This window comes from Schistocerca serialis, chromosome 10 (assembly GCF_023864345.2).
Source record: "Schistocerca serialis cubense isolate TAMUIC-IGC-003099 chromosome 10, iqSchSeri2.2, whole genome shotgun sequence".
Classification (NCBI taxonomy): Eukaryota; Metazoa; Arthropoda; class Insecta; order Orthoptera; family Acrididae; genus Schistocerca; species Schistocerca serialis.
Window position 1 is genome coordinate 177535472 of NC_064647.1, and position 24549 is coordinate 177560020.

A 24549-nucleotide genomic window follows, 5' to 3' on the forward strand; every position below is an offset into this window, starting at 1 on the left:
TCCATTCAAAAGGCTGAGCACGTTCGATAACGATGAGTCATGAACATTCGGCTTTGTAAACATCACGAGTACATGACGTGGCGGCCCGTTACGAAAGCCGCGCATTCAGAAATGATATCGTAGGCATCGGAGAAAGGTGTTATCGTGGGAAAGGGCGTGTCGCAGAGAGGGCTCAATCCACAGCTGAGTCAGTATGTTACAGCAGCGGTTGAATGGTGCGTAGTTTGATGACTTTCTGGCGCGTTAATTGACTGATATGTGCTCTTCTTCAGAAACGCTTTCCTTGCCATTGCCAGCCTACATTTTATATCCTCTCTACTTCGACCATCATCAGTTATTTTGCTCCCCAAATAGCAAAACTCCTTTACTACTTTAAGTGCCTCATTTCCTAATCTAATTCCCTTCCCAACCACTGCTTCCCTTTCATGTCCCTCGACTCTTATAACTGCCATCTGGTTTCTGTACAAATTGTAAATAGCCTTTCGCTCCCTGTATTTTACCCCTGCCACCTTTAGAATTTGAAAGGAGGATATAAGATGAACATCAACAAAAGCAAAACAAGGATAATGGAATGTAGTCTAATTAAGTCAGGTGATGCTGAGGGAATTAGATTAGGAAATGAGGCACTTAAAGTAGTAAAGGAGTTTTGCTATTTGGGGAGCAAAATAACTGATGATGGTCGAAGTAGAGAGGATATAAAATGTAGGCTGGCAATGACAAGGAAAGCGTTTCTGAAGAAGAGAAATTTGTTAACATCCAGTATTGATTTAAGTGTCAGGAAGTCATTTCTGAAAGTATTCGTATGGAGTGTAGCCATGTATGGAAGTGAAACATGGACGATAAATAGTTTGGACAAGAAGAGAATAGAAGCTTTCGAAATGTGGTGCTACAGAAGAATGCTGAAGATTAGATGGGTAGATCACGTAACTAATGAGGAAGTATTGAATAGGATTGGGGAGAAGAGAAGTTTGTGGCACAACTTGACCAGAAGAAGGCATCGGTTGGTAGGACATGTTCTGAGGCATCAAGGGATCACCAATTTAGTATTGGAGGGGAGCGTGGAGGGTAAAAATCGTAGAGGGAGACCAAGAGATGAATACACTAAGCAGATTCAGAAGGATGTAGGTTGCAGTAGGTACTGGGAGATGAAAAAGCTTGCACAGGATAGAGTAGCATGGAGAGCTGCATCAAACCAGTCTCAGGACTGAAGACCACAACAACAACATGTGCTCGTAATTGCAGTCGGATGAAGTCCAGTCGCCACACCTTGGTAAACGATCTCACAGCATTTCCAGAAATGTCAAGCAATCTCTAGAACTCCAGGATGAATTTCACTCTGCGCTCGTTTGAAACTTTCTGAGTCCCGGACGTGGACGGGTTTCGAAATAGTGGAAATTTCCTATGGGACCAAACTGCTGAGGTCATCGGTCCCTAGGCTTACACACTACTGAATCTAACTTACGCTAAGGACTAACGACAACACACACATCCAAGCCCAAGGGAGGACTCGAGCTTCCAGTGTGTGTGGGGGGAGGGAGGGGGGCGGGGGGGGGGCAGGGAGGGGAGCCTCTCGAACCGTGTCAAGGCGCCCCTGACCGCGTGGCTACCACACGCGACCCAAAGGGTTTCGAACCAGGGATCTTACCTTGAAAGATAGGAGAAGAGTAAGCAGAGCTGCCAGAACGGCTTGTGAGCCGGTAAAGTACTTGCCAGCGAAAGGCATAAGTCCCGGCTTCGTGTTCTGCTCCGGAACACAGTTTTTGTGTGCCAGAACGTTTCAGTTTCTAGAATTGTTTAGGGAAACTAAACATTTAATCCAACCATCGCATTTAAAAACTCGCGCACACTCTTAGAGTGTAGAGGGTTTCACCGTTTTATTTTATTTATAAGTCATTTACTTATTTACGCTGATAACATTAGGGTCTTAATGTCCTCTCTTATAAGTAAGCAGCCGATTTCAAATTTTACCTCACATTCGTTAGGAGACATCGTGTTCTAAGAAGTCTTATAAGTTGCACCGTATGCGTAATTTAGAAACAGCTACGACAGAAATAAATAAAACAATAATAGCGGCACCGGAGAAAGGAACATAGTTTGTATTTGTTTGTGAAACGGGAAATAATAAAGATAAATTGCAGGAAGGCAGATTTAGACAGTCGTCTGTGGCACTAATGGTCGTGAGAGGAGAAATAGGAGATGGAGAGAAATGGCAGTGTGGTAGAACAAACGTAATGAAGAGAGGAAAAAGAAATTTACGTGCCTGATAGAGATATGAAAAAATGGCTCAAATGGCTCTGAGCACTATGGGACTTAACATCTAGGTCATCAGTCCCCTAGCACTTAGAACTACTTAAACCTAACTAACCTAAGGACATCACAGACATCCATGCCCGAGGCAGGATTCGAACCTGCGACCGTAGCGGTCGCACGGTTCCAGACTGAAGCGCCTAGAACCGCTTGGCCACTCTGGCCGGCAGGGATATGAAAAGTGAGACAAGTGCCACCGGGTAAGGATACAGCAACTACTCATTTCTCCTCACAGAGACCCGTATTTCGCAAAACACACATTTCAACATCCTGTTGCATTATAGGAAAAAAGCTAAAGCGGAGTGTATTTATTACAGGGCACCTTATTCCAGAGGCGGAAAGCGGCAATGGTTAAGACGCCTCGAAATGTTATTTCAATGATGGAAAAAGGTAGGGTTCTAGTTACCTTGAGCTACGTTTGAGGTGAAATGATAGGTAGTTGACCCAAAGAGAGAATCTGAACATCACACTATAGCACCTGACCGTCATTCACTGAAAACACATGTAGGCTGGAGAGACATTCTACGTTTCGAAATTGTGGAATTGTCACTGTTATTCACAAAGCCGCTGAACTCACTTGAAAGTGTATCGCAGCGTTCAAGTTTTGACTATCGTCTGAAAAAAAACAAAAAAAAACAACATGTTTGGAGTAAATTCTTTGAAGAACTTGTGAACATTTCTCTGGCTTACAGACCGATAGCAGTACGGTTACCATTTCGTACAGATCTCTTCTGCTGTTAGTAACAATCTGATTTGTTGTTTTATACGTATTCCCTAACAGACTGATTTTGGAAGAATTCACCTACTATGTTGAGGACGTAGAGGGAAATACGAGAGGACAGAACTGTTTTATTGTTCACCAGTCGTGTGATTCCCTTCCTCCGCCAACTATCTTCGTTTCAGACTATCAGTTACACCCTACGTTCACAATTATTTGTTAGTCATATTCCACTCTCTGTCTTTGTCTACCGTTTTTCCCCTTTGCAATTCCGTACTATACTAAACTCCATGTGAACAGGCCTCGGAAGGCGAAACGGAACCGACCGACCGCCGTGTCATCCTCATCCGATAGGCGTCACTGGATGCAGATATGAAGGGGCATATGGTCAGCACACCATCTCCCGGGCGTTGTCAGTTTTCGTGACCGGAATAATCCCGTACTACGCAAGCTAAATATAGTAACAGTGAAGTCTAACTAAACTCGAGTGAATGGTTTGGTATGCGCAACCCCACATTGATTACTACGCTTCACACGTGTTTCACATAGATCAACTAAAGATTTTCAAAGACATCGAAAATAAGACCGATTGACGTGCATCTTGTATCAGAATTAACGTGATACACGATAACTGAGGAAACATGGCACTTAATTACTTATATCGGGGCCACTGTGAAGAGCACTTGGCCATCTCCATCGCGAGGAAAGCCATGTGCTTGTCCACATGTTTCTTTCCTAAATTAACTAATTAGATTCACTGAAATGAAATAAAAGCATTGTTGAACATTCTACACGATTGAAACTTGAGCGCAATAACCGAAGTATGTAGATCTTATTATATATCAGGAAGAACAAAGTTCTCACCATTTCAGCGTCAGGATCGCGACTCAACGTTTTAGGATATCCAGTGGCGACCTTCCGGCCTAGAGAGCGTTTTTTATTTCCCACGAGTGGATGTTGGATGGCTATTAACGCCGGTTCCTAAGAAGCGGGAAGGGCTCTGATTCGCCAAGAGAAAGCTGCCAGTGTCAGAAAGTGGGGAAGGCTCTGATTCGTAGACAAGGAAAAAACTAAGAGACTCCTCTGGAAAAGGCTAACAGAATCCATGTCAAACACGGACTTCTCAAGAAAACCTTTGTTTCCCTCACCAGTCCATTTCAGACGCAGAAGCTCATTGACATTAATTAACCAGAGATTGTCTACGGGACTGGAGAGGGGGTAAAAGATAGCTGGTCGATGCATGAAATGACACTCAAACACTCCACATTCCCTTAACGGAATGTATCGACGCAGAAAAAAATCATCTGTAGTATTTATTTACATGTTTCAATTAATATGAATCAATCAATAATGAAAGTCGGTTTCTACAGCCGTCTTTCATATAATTCAGCAAATATCTTTGCGGCACGACCTAGCGATATTACTTTAAAGGGGGAATAAAAAGGCGGTTGTACGGATGATATAGTCGGAACTTTACCAGGCGAAGAAACCTTTCATTGATGAAAGAGCTCTGTTGCTGCCACATAATTATACGGAAATGAGGGAAAAAGTATTGAAAGATCTGGGGATCAGTATTGTGTGGAAGTCAAATGTGGACTTCAGAAAAGAAGGAACTGGAAGCATTTGAGGTGTCGTGCTGAGGAAGAATACAAAAATTTGGAAGGGTGGATGAGGTATGAAATGAGCGGGTGAGGAAATAAATTTATAGAAAATACTTACAAACAGAGGGACGAGCGAGCAGCAGTAGAAGGGAAAAATACTGTTGCTGACAATCAGAGAGTGAAATGTGAGAAAAACGTTGTAGAAGATGTCGCGAGTTGTGGTTAGATAGGAATGAGAAGACTAACACAAGATAGGAAAAGGAGGAAGACTGGACCAAACCGTTCGAAAGACTGGTGAAAAAAGTGTCAATGAAACACGCCTGCTACTGACAATCGTCAACTCCTGTCGATTACAAACTGATATCAGATTTCTCCACTTCCCGAACATTCTTGAAATTATGTCCATGCAGCAAGCAATGGCGTGTACGCTACAGCTAGAGTTTATCCAAAACGCAAATAATTTGTTTACACTGAAATGAATTACTTTTCCTTTGATGACATTTTATTTGGCTACAAAACGATGTAAAGCGTTTTCTTCGCTGATACTCCTCGGTGTCGACGTACTGCGTTGTTCAAGTGGCTGAAAAACGGTGGGTGGAGGGGGGGGGGGGTGGAAGTTCAACACTGACTACTGTAAATGATGTAGCCGACAGCTGCACATTTGCGTTTCACAGTTCTTTACTTTCACTGTTCATAGCCCCCCCCCCCTCTCCACCCCTAATACTTCACAGTTATATGGACAGTTAACTACTGGCAAATTTTGATAAGCCTCATTAATACGTTGCAGTCAAACATGAGCATACTTGTATAAGAGTTTACTGTTGAATGTCTATGAGCAGTATAAACATAGCCATACACTTTACAGTTCTTGCATAATAATACAGTACGTATTGAACAGGCGCTGTCATTTTTTCAACACACAGGCTATTTGTGTTACACTTATTCCACTGTTAAGTCGATGCATTGTTGTTGTTCTCACCAGCACAGATTCCTCGTCTGAAAATCGACCGTGGAATGACTCTCCCAGGACCAAAAATCAGGCCTTTATATATCATCTGAATAATAGGTACTGAAACTATATATTGTTTCATGTTTAATTTACAGAAATTACAATTAAAACATAACTCATTAAATTAACTAAATACATCTAAAAATTGGTTCTTTTTAACAGTTTCTTCTACCACCAGGGTTAAGCCGAAGTATTTGTTTAAATGATGAAATTAACATATATTGTTATAAAAACAATACTTTTGATGAAACTGGTAATTACTTAGGAATTAATTAAGAGCTGCCTTTGCTAACATGTTTTTGAACAGAGTCCAATATACACATTAAAAATCCTAGTGATTCTTTTTCGAAATATTTATCATTATTACAGTATTTATATTTGTTTGTAAGTCAACAATAGAATTTAAGTCACAGAACAATTACTGATTTCACTCTATAATGAGAGATATTAACTAAGAATAATCAAAATAAATTAGGAAATTGATGACATACACAAAACTAAGCACAAAATTAGATCTGGTGTTATATTCTTTAAAACTGAGGGAAAACCTTTCTCTTTTATGAAAATGCAAATTTCACTTATGTATGTTAATGGTAATTAGTTGAAAGTGAAAAAACGAATATAAAGATGGCAAAAAAAGAGAGGAAATAAAAAGATCCCCGGTTTCTTCGTCACACGTTGTAACTTGTTTTCCCGATTACAGTGAATGCTGTTTCTTTCACAGATTGTGTACGTCTGCCGAAATCCGAAGGATACTGCTATATCGTACTACCACCACCGTCGTCTGCTGATGAACATGCAACTCTCAGTGGACGAATTTATTGAAGCCTTTCTGGAGAATGTGGGTAAGTGGGTTGAATCCGTAATTAAGACATAGAATGCCGACTCTGTTGCGATAAAGGTACATCAGCTGGCCCAAAAGTACCAGAATAGTCCTAAGTAATGCGGAATTGACCACCAGATGTCGCGAGAGGCGGACCTGATAGCATAAGAGGAGGGGGGAGTATTGTATAGTCAGTAAAGAAGCAGTAACAACAGAATGGATCGGTCAGGAGACTGCAAGGTGGACTTCGTAACCTAAAGCTTCTCAAGTTGACTCTTGATGATGTGATTGTGAAGTGGAAACGCGAGGTCTCAACCACAGATAAACAAAAAAAAAAAAAAAAAAATGGCATGGCATCAGCGAAAGGAAGTACTCTGATCCAAAGCTCTGCCAGCAGTCCAGGTGGCACAGTGACTGTGGGTACGGAGTTAGAAGGAATGGGGTAGCAGTAACAATACAAGTATTATCGTCGCCATTGAATTATCCTCGTCACCACCTTAGTGTCTTGTACAGCAAGGAAGCAAAGGAAAGACTGTTGTTACGGGTGATCAGTGTCTTCTTTCTACAACACAAATGCACGTGTGGATTAATACAGTTCTTTATTTAGATGAACATTTAGTTAACTGGAATGGAGAGCATGTGTTGTGGAACAAGTTCCTCAGTAATAGTCCTTTTGCAGACAATATCGATAATCTCGCTCTTACAAAGTTAGTCTCACTGCTGGTAATGTACAAGTCCTGCTGTAGTCAATAATCGGGTCTCTGTGTACTGTTGTAAGCCGTGATGAACTATACAGGCTCTGTGAACAGACTCCAAACTGGAAGAGCGAGCCTGTGAGGCAACCCAGTCAGCGGTGGAGGCCTAAATACCTGCTGTCGAGAGGGCGTTGGCGGCCTGTTGTTTGTCAGTGTGTCTCTAGCCTCTCTTGCGATAGGCGCGCTTCACCCAGCGCCCACTATCGATCTTCGCGCTACATCTTTGCCGACCGGTGTGCTGGTGACACCTTACGCCAGCGCAGGTACAATGGTAGAGCAACTCCTCATAAACCACGCATGTTTTTAAGTGACACTTGAGCTGATGTAAAGAGTTATGCTGCCCTGGCAGTGGACGACTGAAAACCACCGATTTGGTGAATCTGTGGCAATCGAAGACAAGTGTTTAGGTTTTTTGCGAGCACCTGTAGGACGTCATGTGCGAACACGGAAGTCCAGAGGTGGTGGTGTTGTGGTACGAGCGTGTTTCTCGCAGTTTTGGTGTGGTCCTCATACTGCACTCAGTGAAACACTAAGCACAAAAATGGAAATGAGCGTTTGGCGTCATTGGCCGGGAGACCCCTGATGGGGCAGGTCTAGCCGCCTTGGTGCAGGTCTTATTATATTCGAGGCCACATTGGGCCACCTGCGCGTCATATTGAGATGAAATGATGATGAAGACAACACAACACCCAGTACATGAGCGGAGAAAATCCCCGACCCAGCCGGGAATCGAACCCGGGCCCCTTAGGACAGCAGCCCGTCATGCTCACTATTTTTATTATTATTGTAATAGGGGCAGTTTCCCACGTCTAGGACAAGAGAGTGCCCTGGAACGTCTGTCCGCTCCTCTTCAAAAAGGCCGATGGCAGACTGAGGGTGACTTCTTATGCAGTAATTATTAATCAAAACATAAACAGCGGCGGGATACCACTCAGATATCGGGGTGGACACACTAAGCACAGATGGTTATGAAGTCATTTTACAGCACTGTGTACTCTATACAGCAGGGGAACAGATCGAAGACGATGCTTGTCTGTACCAGCATGACGATGCACCCTGCCAAAAAGCAGCATCTGTGAACCAAACACTTGTGAACAACAACGTTCCTGAAGTGGAGTCGCTGAACCCTGTAGAACTCCTGTGGGCTAAGTTAGAACGGCGACTATGCTCCAGACACCAGCGCCAGATCCCCTGCATCAGGTAGTGCACGATTAGGTAGATGTTGTTAAAACGAAATAAGGCTAAGATCTTCGTTTTCGAAATAAAAGTCCCATAGTCACACTTTTTTTTATTCTGTTTATCTTTCGTCTACTATTTTTTGGGTCGTAATCCCATTCTCAATCAATACTTTCTGCCGCCAGTCAAGCTGATACGCACGCATGTGGTATGTTCACTGCTTGAGCAAACCAAATTGCGATGTTACAGAGAGATAGAAATTGGGAAATTAACATACATTCCTTTGTATCTTTTTTCTTAAAGATTCTCTTGTGAATATTGTCTCTATCTCCTCTAACGCCATCAACTGCTGCGCTGAAACACTGGGTATTGAAGGTATTACGTGCTGAATGGTCTCCAACTGACCTGTTAGCTCCATCACAAGGGGGGGATTCGCACTTATCACATCACTGTCATCGACAAAATCTTCAATTATCCTTTAACTTTTCGATGATAGATTCTCTGGTATATGCTTCAAACACCAACGCCTCATCAGCCACTGACAAGTATTCAACTACTGAAGCATCTATGCTTTTGCCAGTAACTACCGAATAAATCTCCAAATCACTTTGAATATCATCCTGCGTTTTTCCGTCCATAACAACATTCTCACCAACATTCTCACTTTCGGAAATTCTTGCATTTTTCCAGCAGTTCACAATCACATTCGGCTATACACTGTTCCTGGAACTAGCAATCATGACACAAGCCTGCTTCACATTGAAACTTTAGGGATTGCTCACCTTTCTTGCGATCACGTGTTCAACTAAACGTGAACGGTATTTTGTCTTAAAGTTCTTAATCATCCCCTTATTTAGTGACTGAAGAACCGAAGTACAGGCGGGGGGAAGTAAGTTAGTAAGTTCTTCAATGCTAGCATGTTGTTATGCGCACTACAATTATCCACCAGCAATACAATTTTCTTACTCTTCATTGGCATCTCTTTATCAAGCGAAAACAGCCAATCACTAACAAGAGTAGATGTCATCCATGCTTTTCGATTTACCTTGTAATTGAAACTTCCTGGCAGATTAAAACTGTGTGCCCGACCGAGACTCGAACTCGGGACCTTTGCCTTTCGCCTTCGGTAGCTCAGATGGTAGAGCACTTGCCCGCGAAAGGCAAAGGTCCCGAGTTCGAGTCTCGGTCGGGCACACAGTTTTAATCTGCCAGGAAGTTTCATATCAGCGCACACTCCGCTGCAGAGTGAAAATCTCATTCTGGATACCTTGTAATTGACTGCAATAAAAGAAATCACATTCACAATACGACAGCAGCGAAACATTACAGCTGAAGCTATTCTGTACTGAATTAACTTTCAAATTAAACGAAAGTAAAATAAAATGTATGTACCTTCTTACATTGTACCTTCTTACATTTTTCAAGCACCACGGGTTTACTTAGCGTCCGATCTCCAGTGGTGTCAATTTATGTGTCCCTGAGGCGTTGCTGCAGAGAAGAATAGTTAGGCGTACTTTAGACTGCTTCCCCCCTTTACAATTTTCTCCTCTAAAGGCCATAAGTCTTCTCTGGCATCAGCAAATAATGGAGTACCTAGGTTGCAAGAGGCACTAAAGAGGAATCTGTGGTGAGCTACATGAAACGAATCAGAAGATTGATGGCCGAGAAATAAACAAATAAATAATAATGGAATTATATTTCCAAAACACACTAGCAAAACTTTGTGATCGAAGACGCTATATTACATGCTTGGTCAAAAATATTGAGCATCCTAGGTAATATTGACTGTTGTGAAAAATAAGAAATTAAGTAAATAGAAACAGCTTGTTTGTGTTTATAATGTTTATTAGTAACACACGATCAGTATTTGGTGGACTCATCTTTTGCTCTTGTTGCAGCAGGAATTCTTTTTGGTAAGGAATACTGTATCTTTTTTTTTCTTACTTAACTGTGTGCCGCCTGACTGCGCTTCAGTAAATCCGGTAAATGCTCTATAGGGTTCAGGTTCGGTCATTGGTCAGGACAGTCCAGCAGTTCGATGTTATTTTTCCGAAGCCAAGTCATCGTGCGTACAGATTTATGGTAGGCTGCGTTATTGTACTGGAATTTAACTCCATCATTTTTGTACTGCCAAAAAGAGTTTTAAAAGAGGGCAATAAAGCAGATTATAGGACGTCTATGCACTTTGTGGAACCCATGCTATCTTCACATACGACTTTTGTCCCCCTCCTGCGCCGGCCGAAGTGGCCGAGCGGTTCTAGGCGTTTCAGTCTGGAACCGCGAGACCGTTGCGGTCGCAGGTTCGAATCCTGCCTCGGGCATGGATGTGTGTGATGTCCTTAGGTTAGTTAGGTTTAAGTAGTTCTAAGTTCTAGGGGACTGATGACCTCGGAATTTAAGTCCCATAGTGCTCAGAGCCATTTGAACCATTTGAACCCCCTCCTGCAGCGCTACCACGCCATGAGGCTCCCTCCGCCGTGTCTTACGGCAGGTACCACACACTCTGGCTTATATTCCTCGCCCATCCGGCGACGGACGTACTGTAGGTCGCACCGTGTGGACCAAAAATCTGAAATTTCTATAAATATTACACACAATTCTTTCATGAGTTTTTAAAATAATTCCTTTTGTTTTGTATCCAAACTGGAATGTATTGCTAGAGCATCAAGTTGAGTAACCTACCTGAATGTTTGCTTCGTCAGACCACACGATATTTGACCAGTCTTGTTCGGTGAACGTTTGGTGTTTTAGAGACCGCTCACACGGTGCCTTTCTATTCTTGTCAGAGAGCGATGGCTTCTTCCTGGCTGTACAGCTTTTTAGACCAGCTTCTTGAAGTCGTCTACGAATGGTACTAGCAGATATCTTTTATTGGAACTTTCCGACGACTCAGCAGCGAGGCCTAGGAAGGTTTTCTTCATATTTTTTAGCAACTCTCTTACTACTGTCCCCACGGTCTGATATGATTCGCTAGCGGCAGATTCTGCGCCTATTAACATGCCACCCGGGTCATGGCGAATCGCTCAATAACATATTGTACAGATCGGAATGAAAATTTCACAGTTTTCGAAATCTTCACCTGCGATCTCGCTTGCTCATGCAAAAGCTTTATCTGCACTCGTTTTACTAAACTAAGTTCGTTTATTTCAGGCATAATGCACTAGTATCACCGATGTCACAGATACATACAGGAAAAGATCACTACATTAGTGGTACGTGTCCACAACGAGCGAATGAAGTGAACTGATTAGTACACAGAAAAACATTCAAATGACAAATTTTATTACACCAGGTATTTTATTCTTCGTTGATCCATTATGGATCGTGGGACGACGGCTGGCATGAACTTCTTGATTCAGTAATTTGCCAACAGCCGTATGTATTGTAGAAATTTATTTTACTTTATGAACTACTATGTGCTACCAGTTTCGGCATTGTATTGATGCCATCTTCAGGCGCCTGTACAATGAGGAGAAGAAATGTACTATTATAAAAAATATAGAACATACGTTAACAACTGACAGGTATCATGTTAACTATTTAAGTGGCTCAAAAACACATTCTATATCACTAAAACTATATGTAACATTAGAGCACATATGCCTCCGCCTATGTCATGCTGTTGTTAATAGTTTTCACTGTTTTACTCAAATATAGCGTGGTATATGAACATATGTATACGCTATCATTCATAAAACCATACCACACGGTTGTAATAGGCCATGCAACACATCAAATGTACTGCATACAATCGTATGTCCAGTTGAACATAGGAAGAATTTTTTTTTAATAATACACACATAATACGACCTAGACCACACATATGTAAGTTATGTATTCTGACATGGTTGTCAAATGGCTCTGGGCACTATGGGACTCAACTGCTGAGGTCATAAGTCCCCTAGAACTTAGAACTACTGAAACCTAACTAACCTAAGGACAACACACACAGCCATGCCCGACGCAGGATTCGAACCTGCGACCGTAGCGGTCGCGCGGTTCCAGACTGTAGCGTCAGAACCGCTCGGCCACCAGCGGCCGGCGACATGGTTGTCACATTTTCTTGTATTTTAATTAATTTAATTGTTATCTATATTAGTTAATTATTATTAAAAAATTCTTCCTGTGTTCAGCTGCTAGTAAATTACTGAATAAAGAAGATATTTTATTGGTGGCTTGAATTGGATCATTGTTTTGGTCTTTCTCGATGCCGACAAAATACTTTTTAAACTAAAAGGTTTATTTACTGTTATGTAAACAGTACACGTCCGAAATTTCTAGGGTTCTCAAAACTTTTCGCCAACGGTGGATAGCAGATACAGATTTGTTGACGTTATTATGTTTGTCCCTTCATGATCTATGGATGTTGTAGTTGATGCGGTAGCTTGCGTGCCTCAGCGATACAGATAGCCTTATCGTAGTTGCAACCACGACAGAAGCGCGCCTGTTGAGAGGCCAGACAAACGTGTGGTTCCTTAAGAGGGGCAGCAGCCTTTTCAGTAGTTGCAGGGGCAACAGTCTGGATGATTGACTGATCTGGCCTTGAAACATCATAAAAACTGCCTTGCTGTGTTGCTACTGCATAAGGCCGAAAGCAAAGGAAACTGCAGCCATAATTTTTCTCGGGGACATGCAGCTCTGCCGTATAGTTAAACGATGGCGTCCTCTTGGGTAAAATACTCCAGAGCTAAAACAGTCGCCCATTTGGATCTCCGGGCGGTGGCTCACAGGAGGATGTCATCATCGGGAGAAACGAAACTGATGTTCTACGGATCGAAGACTGGAATTTTAGATCTTTTAATCAGGTGACTTTTGAAACGTGGTGCTACAGAAGAATGCTGAAGATTATATGGGTAGACCAAGTAACCAACGGGGAGGTACTGAACAGAATTTGGGAGAAAAGAAATTCGTGGCACAACCTAACCAGAAGGAGGGATCGGTTGGCAGGACACATTCTGAGATATCAAGGGATCACCAATTTAGTATTGCGGGGTAGTGTCGGTGGTAAAAATCGTAGAGGGCGACCAAGGGATGAGTACAGTAAACAGATTAAATGGGTCTGAGCACTATGGGACTTAACATCTGTGGTCATCAGTCCCCTAGAACTTAGAACTACTTAAACCTAATTAACCTAAGGACATCACACACGTCCATGCCCGAGGCAGGATTCGAACCTGCGACCGTAGCGGTCACGCGGTTCCAGACTGAAGTGCCTAGAACCGCACGGCCACACCGGTCGGCACAGTAAGCAGATTAAGATGGACGTATGTTGCAGTAGTTATTCGGAGATGAACAGGCTTGCACAGGATATGGTGCATCAAATAAGTCTTCGGAATGAAGACTGCAACATCAACAAAATGTTTGTGAAAGAGTCTACTTGTAGCATGTTGTTACGTCTTGACACCTTACAAGTGAAGTTAGTAAAGCATAAAGAGGCTTGATAAAAGCGTCGAACTAGCAGTTTGACGTGGGGCTGACATCTCGTTTGTTCCACCAAGAGAAAACGTTTGTTTCTGATGTAATTGAGTTGTTGATGCTTAACAAAAACCGCCTTGCTTGTATTATTACACACTTATTGAGTAATAATACAGCTGACATGGGTTTTATTAATCATTAACATCAATGTCAGCTGTGGTACTAAACATAATCAAGATTAAGCGAGTTGTCTGTCACTTTGGATGCGATGTATTTTAATTGCAGGTTCTATCTCGTTTTGTTTTAGTCAACTACTCTCCATACTGGAGCAGCGCTCTGGAATTCTGGAAACTGCGAAACGAGCCAAACGTTCTATGGAACACCTATGAAGATATGAAAAAGGTGAGAATAGGCTAGCAGTAGCAGTAATGTAACGGCTGATTCGTTAGAGCCAAAATGTTATAAAGTGTTTGGTAGAGGTTTCATGGGGCAGACTCTAGTTCTGTACTCTAGTCTTCCTTCTGTCAACACTTGAGTGTGTGGAGGTCGCGTGACTCATCAGGGAGTGCTGGGAAGGAAGGACTAAAGCCCGAAGCGGACATACAGACTACTCCGCTCGAATTACATCAAAGGGGCAGCGGAACTTAACGGCCCCGTCAGACGCTACATCAACAGCGTCACACGCTTTCACTCTACGAGAGACTGGAATTCTGAGGCACTGGCTCAGAGGGATGCCGGAAGTGCTTGTGTAGTATTATCGCATTCGAATTTCAACAACAAGGCATTAGTGAGACGTAATTGATTCACTTTGTGTATCTAGAAGAGGATTACAAAGAAATGGAATCAGGTGGGGTACAGCACTAAAGATTCGTGTGTCGGACGCTATACTTTTTATTTTGGCGGAGCATCTTCAGTGGATGTGCTGGAATATTACGTGACTTTTTCGCTTCGCTGTCACATATTCGTTATAGATTTAAAAACAATGCAATTTTTATAATTAAAAGGAAATATACCTACAGATCAGAGTCTAACTCATTATTTGAAAGCCAGGCAGATTTCCCTGATCTGCGAAACCGGCTGGAAGCGTCCATATTTTTGTGCAGCCGTTGTGATTTCGTAACATGTCAACTACCATTTCCCGTGTCTAGTGTGACATTGATTTTTGTGTTTCCTACTTTCGTGGTTTTTGCTTTCACTTGTACACTGAAGCGCCAAAGAGATTGGTATAGGCATGCGTATTCAAAAACAGAGATATGTAAGCAGGCAGACTCTCTCAATCCTACTGCCAAACCCATATTTTTTCACAACCATCTCTAGCACTCAAATCCACCATGATCATTAGATTTTCATTTAACTTTACCACCTGCTTGCGACGTCGACATGCGTACTTCAACTATCGTTGTCGGCGTTGGCCTTTCTATCGAATCTGTTATGACGCTACTGCCGCAGTCTAATCAATTTGGTGGAATCTGCCGTGGTACCGCCAGCAAAATGTCAGCCTCTCCATCACATATTCATGTAATCTGTGAGCGTCCTTGTGAGCTAGTTTACTAAATGTATAACACAATACATGATTGTCGTCGTCTCTCGTACAACAGTTCGTCTCCACACATTTTTGTTCGTCATTAACTTGGTCGATCAGTGTCTCGCCTTCCGTTTGGATTGGAGCTAACATTCCCTGGCCTCACATGTTTTGCAAAATGTTTTTTTAGATCCCGCTCCCAGACACCATTTTACGTGAACTTGCTTAAATTATTTTAATATTACATCTATATGGAAGAAAACTATCACTACAAGAAGCTTTAAAACGAACACACAAAGATTTTTATGCAGTAGTATTTAACTTCAGAATTAAGGCCTACTCCGTTAATCAGAAATGGGTGTCTTTCACATGCGGAATATAAAGGCTATAGGATGAACATTGAATTCTACGCATGTCAAATATTTTGTATTCCCATTTTTGTCTGGTAACAAGGTGTCGAACCATGGTGCAATACTGAATCAATATACGTACGTCAATACAAAAGTGTGCCGGTAGCGGTACGACTTTCCGTATATGGTGATGAATAACTGACTTATTATCAGCTATTATTTTCCGTTTTCTTCCGTAATGTAACATCTGCTGATGGCCATTCTAGGCCGAAATCGGTAATGACTGTGTCATAGAATGTGACTGGGTCTAAAATAAACATAACATGTTATTTTGTCGTTGTCTAGTCTACACTCCTGGAAATGGAAAAAAGAACACATTGACACCGGTGTGTCAGACCCACCATACTTGCTCCGGACACTGCGAGAGGGCTGTACAAGCAATGATCACACGCACGGCACAGCGGACACACCAGGAACCGCGGTGTTGGCCGTCGAATGGCGCTAGCTGCGCAGCATTTGTGCACCGCCGCCGTCAGTGTCAGCCAGTTTGCCGTGGCATACGGAGCTCCATCGCAGTCTTTAACACTGGTAGCATGCCGCGACAGCGTGGACGTGAACCGTATGTGCAGTTGACGGACTTTGAGCGAGGGCGTATAGTGGGCATGCGGGAGGCCGGGTGGACGTACCGCCGAATTGCTCAACACGTGGGGCGTGAGGTCTCCACAGTACATCGATGTTGTCGCCAGTGGTCGGCGGAAGGTGCACGTGCCCGTCGACCTGGGACAGGACCGCAGCGACGCACGGATGCACGCCAAGACCGTAGGATCCTACGCAGTGCCGTAGGGGAGAGTCGCTTCTGCCTTGGTGCCAATGATGGTCGTATGCGTGTTTGGCACCGTGCAGGTGAGCGCCACAATCAGGACTGCATACGACCGAGGCACACAGGGCCAACACCCGGCATCATGGTGTGGGGAGCGATCTCCTACACTGGCCGTACACCATTGGTGATCGTCGAGGGGACACTGAATAGTGCACGGTACATCCAAACCGTCATCGAACCCATCGTTCTACCATTCCTAGACCGGCAAGGGAACTTGCTGTTCCAACAGGACAATGCACGTCCGCATGTATCCCGTGCCACCCAACGTGCTCTAGAAGGTGTAAGTCAACTACCCTGGCCAGCAAGATCTCCGGATCTGTCCCCCATTGAGCATGTTTGGGACTGGATGAAGCGTCGTCTCACGCGGTCTGCACGTCCAGCACGACCGCTGGTCCAACTGAGGCGCCAGGTGGAAATGGCATGGCAAGCCGTTCCACAGGACTACATCCAGCATCTCTACGATCGTCTCCATGGGAGAATAGCAGCCTGCATTGCTGCGAAAGGTGGATATACACTGTACTAGTGCCGACATTGTGCATGCTCTGTTGCCTGTGTCTATGTGCCTGTGGTTCTGTCAGTGTGATCATGTGATGTATCTGACCCCAGGAATGTGTCAATAAAGTTTCCCCTTCCTGGGACAATGAATTCACGGTGTTCTTATTTCAATTTCCAGGAGTGTATATTCTTATACTTTCTATTCCTACTATACTGAGTGTACTAGGAACAGGAAGGATGTACGGTAGGCGTGTTCCGCTAAACATTTTAAAAGGGAGAACATGGACTCGGGAAAGGCACGAGTCTGAATGAAAAAATGCCTTTCCAACCTGTCGTCTCGAACTAGAGTAACTCTACGGTAACTCACGGAGCGTTTGCGTGAGAAGAAGTTTTGCTTCCGCCTACCAATGTATACAACTTACTCACGTTTCGTGTAACGCGTGTTGCCGACATTTCAGGAACATCCACAAATCGGCGTCGCTGATTAATTTATGCATCCTTTCAGAATACTAATTACTTAAGAACGGGTACATTTGCTTCGCTGATGTCTGCTTTTTTAATCTTCGTGTCGACGACCTAGGACAACCTATCAGCTATACTCTTCTTTTTTTGTATTGTTTCCTATGTTTTCAATACTCCCATATTTTCTAGCCATGTCGCCTTTTCCTTTCTTCTGCCTATGTTGATACCGATTTGCTATTGCTTCTGCCTTGAACCCCTTCTAAACTTAGTATTTTATTTTCAAAGAGGTGTCTTCCTAAAATGTATTCCATTCTATTCTTGCCGGCTAGTGCAGCAACCGCTTTGAATTATTTCAGATAGAGAAACAGTGTGGTTTGCTCTTTTGTGTCATCATCAGACCTTTTACACAATATGATAATGTCCCAGAAGGATGTAACGTGGTATTGAAATATAATAACTTTGCAATCCAGACTTTTTTCGGTTTCTATTTCCGATTGTCTGATGTTGTTTCTTTCAGTCCTTTTCTCACTCCTGTAAGGCATGCTATTGTCGATTTCTTCCTCCAGAACTATTTAGTTTCTTTAGGTTGTTCTCGTTCATTCGGTAGAGGTGTCCAAAGAAGACTAATCTTCGCTTTGCCAGTACTCCAAATATTTACTCTACATTTTCGTAAATCCCTTTGTTGCTTCTCATTTACCAACGAAGTGTAGCTTGTATTTTACCGATTATTTTTCTAATAATATGTCATTCAAGTAGCTCTGTTCTTAAAACTATCATTTGTAAATTTTTCGACGGAGTTACAAATAATAGTTTTAATAACAATAATTCGCTGCCTCACGTTCCTGCGTCATGCTGGTGGTTTATAATTGTGTTCCATTCAGCTGCGAGGGACCTAAAAAAAAGTAAGTTACACATTATTATGGCAGCCTACGTAGCTTGTACTGAATGTTGACTATACTTCAAAGTGACAGAGCTGCATTTTTCGACACAATCACGAGTCTCTATTAACAACGATCGGTATGTTCAACTAATCGTTTAATTCCTTGACGCCAGAAAACCACTCCTTGCTCGCGAAGCCATTCCAGGACCACACTGTGAATATCCTCATTATTGGACAATCTCTTGCCCTAAATGTTCTTTCAGTTAGACGAACATGTGGAAACTACGTGCTGCAAGCTCTGGAATGTGCGGTGGATGCTTCCAAACTTACCACTGAAAGCGTTGAAGCAAAGCATTCGCTGCGCGCGCTGTGTGGGGCGTCGCATTGCTGCGCTCAGCACTTCTGCTTAATTTTACGTGCCACTTGTTCATTACGTTTTGCCACTGTCTCGCGTATTCAGCTTTGGACTAAGTTTCCCGTAGCAACGCCAGTTTACTCGCAACCCATGATGAACTTTTTCTCTTTTTCTCCGGAGGGACCGTATGGCGCTGATCTATGGACTGCTGTTTTGTTTCTAGTTCGAAGTGGTGAACCTATGTTTCATCTCTTTGTGACGATGTTCGACAAAAAAACTGTCACGATCAGCCTCGTAATGCGCGAGCAATTCCGCGTAGACGGTCCTCTTTACGGCTTTGTTTTAGGCAGCGAGGAAGCCAGCGGGCGTACACCTTTTGAGTACCCCAAATGGTGGATGAGTGTGTCAGCAACACCACCAGAATCGTCCAGTTATGCAACGACGTGTTTGATTGTGAACGCTGGATGTCCTCGAAATATAGTGTCCGCACATTCCAGCGCTGGGCTCCAAGCTGTGTGTGGCCAGCCGGCCTAGACCTTGTTGCGATGGCGACAGACACTTCGCCCAATGGCTCTCCGTGCTTTTGTTCACTGTCAGGTCTCCACAGACATTCTGCAAGCTCCTCTCAATAACTGCTATGATCTGGTTTTCTGCCAAAAGGAACTCAATGAGAGATCTCTGCTTGGAACGCACCTCCATTACGGACGCCATTTTGCAGAATATGTATACCGTCGCCATCTGTGAGAACTTCATGAAACAAAGCAAAGTGAAGCGGAAATATTCCACGATGTTTCACAACACATACCTGACGTTTTCAGCCTAAATTTCCTAGAAAAAATGTGTTGCTTTAGTTATTGGTTCCTTTCACAGGTTGTTGTCGTCGTGGTCTTCAGTCCAGAGACTGGTTTGATGCAGCTCTCTATCCTGTGCAAGCTTCTTCATCTCCCAGTACCTACTGCAGCCTACATCCTTCTGAATCTGCTTAGTATATTCATCTCTTGGTCTCCCTCTACGATTTTTACCCTCCACGCTGCCCTCCAATACTAAATTGGTGATCCCTTGATGCCTCAGATCATGTCCTACCACCCGATGCCTTTTTCTAGTCAAGTTGTGCCACAAATTTCTCTTCTCCCCGATTCTATTCAATACCTCCTCATTAGTTACGTGATCTACCCATCGAATCTTCAACATTGATTGTGAATGGTATCCACCAACAAAGGGTGCTTCTTTGGTTCGTTCGATAGGGTAGTTCCACTAAAAGGTGTTCTATCCCAACATACAAAACAAAGAGGCTCCGTCTGCAACGGTTTTCCCCCCTCATCGGTCCAGGTCCACCCCCCGCTCCTATCTTCCGCCGTGTCGCCTCTATAGAGGCAGGGAGTGGCAACTGTCCCTTAACATAGACAAATGTAATGTATTGCGAATACATAGAAAGAAGGATCCTTTATTGTATGATTATATGATAGCGGAACAAACACTGGTAGCAGTTACTTCTGTAAAATATCTGGGAGTATGCGTGCGGAACGATTTGAAGTGGAATGATCATATAAAATTAATTGTTGGTAAGGCGGGTACCAGGTTGAGATTCATTGGGAGAGTGCTTAGAAAATGTAGTCCATCAACAAAGGAGGTGGCTTACAAAACACTCGTTCGACCTATACTTGAGTATTGCTCATCAGTGTGGGATCCGTAACAGATCGGGTTGACGGAGGAGATAGGGAAGATCCAAAGAAGAGCGGCGCGTTTCGTCACAGGGTTATTTGGTAACCGTGATAGCGTTACGGAGATGTTTAATAAACTCAAGTGGCAGCCTCTGCAAGAGAGGCGCTCTGCATCGCGGTGTAGCTTGCTCGCCAGGTTTCGAGAGGGTGCGTTTCTGGATGAGGTATCGAATACATTGCTTCCCCCTACTTATACCTCCCGAGGAGATCACGAATGTAAAATTAGAGAGATTAGAGCGCGCACGGAGGCTTTCAGGCAGTCGTTCTTCCCGCGAACCATACGCGACTGGAACAGGAAAGGGAGGTAATGACAGTGGCACGTAAAGTGCCCTCCGCCACACACCGTTGGGTGGCTTGCGGAGTATAAATGTAGATGTAGATGTAGAGAAACCAGACTGTCGCCGCGTTTTTAAATTTTGCCTGTCTGCCTACTATGTGTTTTAATGAGCATCACCGACCTTTTGTTTTTATATTTTCTTCGCAACTTTTTCGCCTTGTTTCAGTTTTTAACAGTCACCGTTTTGTCGCCTGCTTTTATGGTTATATGTCCTAATTCTGTTTTTTAACTTTTCTGTAGGCTGCAGACCGGTGTGTTATGCTGCTGCCATCCCCCTCCCTCTCAGGGGCGGGACGATCGAAATCCAATAAAAGAAAAAAAACTGCAACGGTGGTCCGTTGGCTGTTTCCTTAAGACGCTCTTGTTCTGGCCGTCGACTCGTATCTCTCTACTTCGGAACATGGTCCGTTCTAAGTTCAGACTTTTTGTGTAGCTTAAAATAAGGATTTTGGATAAGGATATCAAAATGCTTAAATTGGTTTCGCAGTCAATAAGGTCTTCTGCCAGAATAAAGTTTTTATTCCAATTAAATCTGCGCGAACTTGTACCCGTGCTTTCCTTGTAGTCCGGATCGGACAACGCGTTCTCACCAATGTTTCCCCCCTTGTCCAATAACTAGAAATGGTTCAAATGGCTCTGAGCACTATGGAACTTAACTTCTAAGGTCATCAGTCCCCTAGAACTTAGATCTACTTAAACCTAACTAACCTAAGGACATCACACACATCCATGCCCGTGGCAGGACTCGAACCTGCGACCGTAGCGGTCGCGCGGTTCCAGACTGTAGCGCCTAGAACTGCTCGGCCACCTCGGCCGGCCATCTGACCGTAATAAAGACCTTGATACGCCTGGGCATTGAGTCAAACAGAGCTTGGATGGCGCGTACAGGTACAGCTGCCCATGCAGCCTCAACACGATACCATAGTTCATCAAGAGTAGCGACTGGCGTATTGTGACGAGCCAGTTGCTCGGCCACCATTGACCAGACGGTTTCAATTGGTGTGAGATCTGCAGAATTTGCTGGCCAGGGTAGCAGTCGAAAATTGTCTGTATCCAGAACGGGCCGTACAAGATCTGCAACATGCGGTCGTGCATTATCCTGCTGAAATGTAGGGTTTCGCAGCCATCGAATGAAGAGTAGAGCCACAGGTCGTAACACATCTGAAATCTAACGTCCACTATTAAAAGTGCCGTCAATGCGAACAAGAGGTGACCGACATGTGTAACCAATGGTACCCCATACCGTCACGCCGGATGATACGCCGGTATGCCGATGACGAATACACGCTTCCAATGTGCGTTCACCGCGATGTCGCCAAAGACGGATGCAACCATCACGATGCTGTAAACAGAACATGTATTCATCCGAAAAAATGACGTTTTGCCATTCGTGCACGCAGGTTCGTCGTTGAGTACACCATCGCAGGCGCTCCTGTCTGTGATGCAGCGTCAAGGGTAACCGCAGCCGTGGTCTCCGAGCTGATAGTCCATGCTGCTGCAAACGTCGTCGAACTGTTCGTGCAGATGGTTGTTGTCTTGCAAACGTCCCCATCTGTTGACTCAGGGATCGAGACATGGTTGCACGATCCGTTACAGCCATGTGGATAAGATGGCTGTCATCTCGACTGCTAGTGATACGAGGCCGTTGGGATCCAGCACGGCGTTCGTATTACCCTCCTGAACCCACCGATTCCATATTCTCCTCAGTGCTACACTCCGTGAAGAATGGGCTGCCATTCCCCAAGAAACCTCCCAGCAGCTGATTGAACGTATGCCTGCGGGATTGGAAGCCGTCATCAAGGCTATGGGTGGGCCAACACCATGTTGAATTCCAGCATTAACAATGGAGGGCCCCCGAACTTGTAAGTCATTTTCGACCAGGTTTCCGATACTTTTGATCACACAGTTTATTATTGTAATAATTTCCCGTGGAATGTGTATGATCTATTGCTGGCCATTATGCCTCTCACGCACCGCTTTCCCTTGCAGTCTCTGGAAATTCAGTGATTATAGTTACCAAGCCCCGAAAAGATTTTCTTGTCTTCAGAAGGAGCAAATCGCTTCGCTGTGCATCATAAACCCGCGAAAAACCATCCGTCACTGCGTAGTCGTGTCGATGCTATAGTAATTACCATTGCGTACTTAAGTGTTTAGCTATCAGTTTGCCGGGTTTTAAGAAGCAACTTAACGACGGCTTCGCGCGACATCGGACACCCAGTGACTGATTGTGAGACCAGGGGAGATGAATAATATTCTTACTTCATCTACCTAGAAACCGGAAAGTTCAAACAAGTCCGTATTATATGGAGAAAGCGGTAATGTAATGAAAATACTGTCGATATCAGGGAAGAAACGAATCCAACACGCATTTTGTCGGAACCTTAGCAAAGTATTATGGCTAAAATAAAGTTAGCGACGTCTTCTGCTCTGTCAAACGCTTTCCGGGGCTAGAGGAATATCAAATCTGTAAGTCGCCTTTCATCAATGATTCTCAGGATACGAGTGAGAAAAGTGCAAGCTGAATTCTGGACTAGGGATGCTTTCTAGAATCCGTGCTGCTTTGTAGACAGATACCTTTCTATCTCACGGAAATTTACTGTATTCGAACTCAGAATGTATTTAATAATTCTGAAAAACACCGGCGTCAAGGATGTTGCTCTGTAGTTTTGAGTGCCCTTCATCCTGCTCTTTTTATACACAGGAATCACATTCTTTTTTCAAGTTGCTGGGGACTTTGCACTGGAAGAGAAATTCGAGATAAATGCAAGTTACGTAAGAAGCGAATGCCGCAGAGCTGTCTATATAAATCCGAACTGGAATTCCATCGGTACATGGTGACTTTCTTCCTCTCCACCTCAGGAATTCTTATTTCTGCGTGCTCCATACAAAAGTCTGTGCGATGTCCAAACAGCGGTAACTCAGTACGAGTTTTCTGCGTGGATGATTTTTTGAACGCAAAATTTAAAACCTCAGTTTTCCCTTTGCTGTCTTCTGTTGTCATGCCACACTGGCCGACGAGTGACTGGAGGCACCGACTCGCTTAATGATTTTGTGTAGACAAGAATTTTCTTGGGTTTTCGGTAACGTCTTTCCTTAACAAATGACGGTGAAATTTGTATGTTCTGTACATCGATCTTACATCTGTTGCACTTTTTTCTAGTCCATTCTCTTAAATGGGCCTTCCAAGATATTTAAATTTACAAACTGGCTCTGTCTTACATGCTTGTGTTTCAGTGGATTTTTCCCACATTAAAAAAAAAATTGTCATAAGTTTAATTTTTTTCAGCAGAAATTCTGACACAGGTTCTATCCTCTGTCTCATCAGCTGAAATTCCGAGACCAGTTCTATTCTCCATTTCTTCCAGAATATTTATTTAAGTAACTGATTTCCGATATTGTAAATGTATTGCAAAATTGTCTGCAAAAGACAGGCAGCGTACCTCAGCTCCATTTGATTTTGTTCCCAGAGTTATTGGTTAAATGTTGTGATTTTCTAGCTTCATATTACGGAATCTCATTTTTTTAAATGCATTTAAATAATAAAGGTGATAAGCTGTAGCGTTATCCCGCATCAGTTTTCTTTCCAAATGGCTGAGATAATTCGCCCATGATTTTCAGTGCAGATGTAAAACAATGGAAAATCCAAGATGGAATACAGAAATATTATGAATAGCTGCTACTCACCATATGGTGGAGTTGCTGAGTCTCAGATAGGCACAATACAAATACTGTTAAACGAAGCT

At 43.5% G+C, this 24549-nt stretch overlaps 1 protein-coding gene across 1 annotated transcript in view; it reads left to right on the forward strand.

Annotated features, from left to right (window-relative positions):
• The window catches only part of LOC126424642 (luciferin sulfotransferase-like), a 76513-nt gene that overhangs the window by 47865 nt on the left and 4099 nt on the right, over positions 1-24549 (forward strand). The window contains exon 4 of the mRNA XM_050087375.1: positions 6360-6476. Within this exon, the coding sequence (XP_049943332.1) occupies positions 6360-6476 (117 nt within the window). The remainder of the gene's footprint in view (positions 1-6359; positions 6477-24549) is intronic.